At 45.2% G+C, this 3,865-nt stretch overlaps 1 protein-coding gene across 1 annotated transcript; it reads right to left on the bottom strand.

The window, feature by feature from the left end:
* Positions 1-703: 703 nt before the first annotated feature.
* LOC108802786 (olfactory receptor 51E1-like) lies at positions 704-1,663 on the bottom strand. Its single transcript, XM_018574645.1, has one exon. The coding sequence runs from the start codon at positions 1,661-1,663 to the stop codon at positions 704-706; it is 960 nt and encodes a 319-aa protein (XP_018430147.1).
* Positions 1,664-3,865: the final 2,202 nt, after the last annotated feature.

Raw genomic sequence — 3,865 nt, 5'->3', positions numbered from 1 at the left:
CACCAACATTTTCTCGCAGACCCCCCGGTTGGCGACCGCTGGTCTGAATGAAGCACATTTTAACATAGCATTTAGTGGTAAAAAATAACAGCACACTAATAGGCCTTGTGGGTCTTTATAACCATATGTGTGTATAATAAAACCATTTTGGCTTTGGATTCAGTAGGAAATGTTTGGAACCCCTATTGTTTTTTCTATTTCCTGTCCTAGGGACACAACAGGAAATGAGAGGTAATGCCTTCCAAATGAGGGGAATTGCCCACTTAGATAGTTGTCACCAGAACCAGTGTCAACGCTGGAATATTCCCTCCCCCCCATTCCTCTTCCATTGATATCAGGCTTCTCCTTTCATTTTATAGAAGAATTCTGATTTGGGCAACAACTCCAGCTTTGTGTCTCATCGTCCCATATCGGTTTATAACAGATTGAATTATACAACTAAAATGTTTTGTAAACAGGGTGACTTCACAGCAAGCAAAAGAATGTTTTATTAATATAAATATTTACTCCACTACACATTCTTGGTCGGTCTTCCAGTTTTTTTCCATGAAAACATTCAAGTCTTCTCTTCAGAACATCGTTAGAAATCAAAAATAGTTCAATAGTTTGACCCAAGAAAAGTTTTATTGTCTTGGCAAGCGTTGTCCTATTTCATTTCACCACAACCATCTCAGAGTTTCCTTTTCTGGAAGGTCCATTAAAGTCATGACAACGAAGTCCGGAGACTTGTCACTTCGCCGAACAATCTGCAGAGCCTGTTGGAGATGCGCTTTGTTTTAATTCCATAGATTAAAGGGTTAATTACAGGAGGGAACAGGAGGTAGACGTTACCAAAGAGGACGTGAAGGTTGGGGATTGTGCTGTTGGGAAACCTGTGCAGCACAACAAGGCCAAAGATACCAATGTAGAAGACGAGGACAGCACATAGGTGGGAGGCGCATGTACTGACGGTCTTCAGATTGGTCCTCCTTACCTGGGAAACCATTGTCCTTAAAATCAGTAGGTACGAGAAAACGATGGACAGAGAGTCAATCCCTACAACCGGGAGGGCAATAAACAGGCCGTAGATGATATTGACTGTTATATCAGTGCAGGCCAACATCATGACCTCTTGGTGCAGGCAGTAGGAATGGGTCAGGAAATTGCTCTTCCACAAGGGCAACCTCTTGATAAGAAATGGAAGTGGAATCATCCCAGCTGTCCCTCTGACCAACACGACCACGGAGATATTCATGATAGTCCTGTTGTTTAAAATGGAATAGTGTCTAAGCGGGTGGCAAATGGCCATATAGCGGTCTACAGCCATGGCCACCAGTATCCCGGACTCCAGGGCAGACAGGAAATGGATGAAGAACATCTGGATCAGACACATGTTGAAGGTGATCCGTCGACCACCAAACCAGAAGATCCCCAGCATCCGAGGCATGACTGCGGTGGCCATTAGAAGATCCAAAACTGACAGCATTAAAAGAAAGATGAACATGGGTTCGTGAAGCACTCGGTCCACCATAATGATATAAAGAATGGCAGAGTTCCCCAGAATGGCCACAACGTACATTGAGATGAGAGGAAAACCAAGCCAGAAATGTAAGTCATCCAGATGAGGTATTCCGCTCAGAGTGAAATCTTCAATGCCTTTGCATGTTGAGTTGTCTGTCGCCATGACGACCTGTGTGCCACCGCGTCCAATCACAGAGGCCACATCTTCTCCTTAAACCAGAATGGCATACAGTAGGTGGATCAAATGTATTTAAACTTGGCTAGGCTTGTAGGACCATCTTCTACTTGGTGAATGTTTTTAGGACTTCCCAACATTTTGAATATTCAGGGACATTTTGTTGAGGAATATTTGGCCCAGGCTCACCAAAACAGAAGTCCCACCAGCAGATGCATTAGATATACTTTGCACAAGAACTCATATACAAGTGCTCCATACCCATCCTTCCATCAGTAATATTTGTCCTCCACTCTTCCTTTTCTTGCAGGTTATATCTTTCTGTTATGTGTAAGTCGCATTTCCAACTCGTACCATTTACTTCATTGCCTACCTTATGAGGAATCTGGTCATTTCACTCCGGTCATCTTATTAGGAGCTCCCGGCTGTAAAATAATAATATAAAAAGCATGAAGTTCTGGCCAACCATTTATGAGGGAAAATTGCCAGAGCTTTGGGTTTTGTAAGTTTTAAAAATGATATTTAATGTAAGTTTGTTTTGATACATTAACATCCTTTCTTTTACATATAAACATTTAAGTTTGGGTTTGCCCATTACATAGGAGTCACAGTGCAGTATGGGTTAGCTAAGGAGACAAAATAGCAAAAGCCCCTGCTTTGAGGTTTGCTGTGTCTGACTGAAACGTCATGAAATGTGTAGTGAATCACCTGCATTCCATACAGCATTGCGACCTTCAAAAGGTGGTGCTCGAAGTGATGACATGGATGGCGCCGCGTGGAACTTGATCCTCAGCGACATATAATCACCAGCACACACGTAACGTATTCTTAAGCCATTCTCGTATTTATTGATACATTGTCTCATATCACCATAAATACCCACTTAGGGTTCCTTCTTCAGGGCCACGAGGCCCCTTTTTCAGGATATGTCAACCTATAGAAGGGACCCTACGTGGCCCTGAAATGTTGGTATTTATGAGTACGAGTACCGATATTTTTTATCGATGCTCGCCGATAACGAATCCCGAGTACCGGAAGTCCCCAAGTCGTCATTCACGTGTAATGACTCGCCACCCGGCTTCACGATTAGCAGGGAAGCCGTCCCCATGCTTCTTGTCACTAGGTGACGAGAAAGCATGGAGCCGTCTTTCTGGCCAATCAGGAAGCCGGGCGCCGTGTAATGACGTGGTGCCCGTCTTCCTGATTGGCCCGGAAGCCGACTCCATGCTCCTTCGTCATGAGGTGACAAGGGAGCATGAAGCTGGCTTCCTGGCCAATCAGAAAGCCGGGTGCCATGTCATTTCACGTTTCCCAACTTCCTGATTGGCCGGCTTCCCGAACAATCAAGAAGTCATTAAACATTGCCTGGCTTCCCGGCTAATCAGGAAGCCGGGTGGTGAGTCATTACACGCCGCCTGGCTTCCTGAATACCGATACTAGTATCGGTATTGGTGCATCCCTAGAAACTTCAGACACAACCATAAGGATGGAGGGGAGAAAACAAGAGGAGCCACTGTTCTGGGAGGGAAGGGGGAGGAGTCCCTGCTCTTGAAGGGGGGTCACTGATCTGGAAGGTGAAGGAGTCACTGCTCTAGAAGGGAAGGGGGAGGGATCACTGCTCTAGAAGGGAAGGGGGAGGGATCACTGCTCTAAAAGGGAAGGGGGAGGGATCACTGCTCTAGAAGGGAAGGGGGAGGGATCACTGCTCTGGAAGGAGAAGGGGGAGAAGTCTCTGCTCAAGAAGGGAAGGGGGTCACTGTTCTGGAAGAGAAGGGGAGGAGTCACTGTTCTGGAAGGGGAAAGCGAAGAAGTCTCTGTTCTTGAAGGGGGAGACGTCTCTGCTCTGGAAGCGGTGGAGTCTCTACTCTGACTTATTCACCTGAGAGATCCAACTCTGAGCAGATCAAAAACAAATGTGTAGATACTATGTGTGTGAAGGTTCTCATGTATCTCAGTTGTGGCAAAGCTAGGAATAGTTATATCCATTTATGGATACTTTGTGGCACCAAAACCTTCTCTCTGATACCTGAAGCATGTTGCCTCATGGCCTGGGTGGCTTGTTATCAGAGATGGACCAATAAATGCCAAACTGCATCCGGGAATTTCTAGGCAATTAAATATGATATTTAAAGTCAATAAGAAGTTGTTTTCTATAAGTTCAAAATGGGGGGGGGGGATCTGTAATTTAGA

This window comes from Nanorana parkeri, unplaced genomic scaffold (genome assembly GCF_000935625.1).
Source record: "Nanorana parkeri isolate BGI_ZX_2015 unplaced genomic scaffold, ASM93562v1 scaffold3117, whole genome shotgun sequence".
In the NCBI taxonomy this organism is placed as follows: Eukaryota; Metazoa; Chordata; class Amphibia; order Anura; family Dicroglossidae; genus Nanorana; species Nanorana parkeri.
This window is presented reverse-complemented; position numbering and strand designations above follow the sequence as displayed.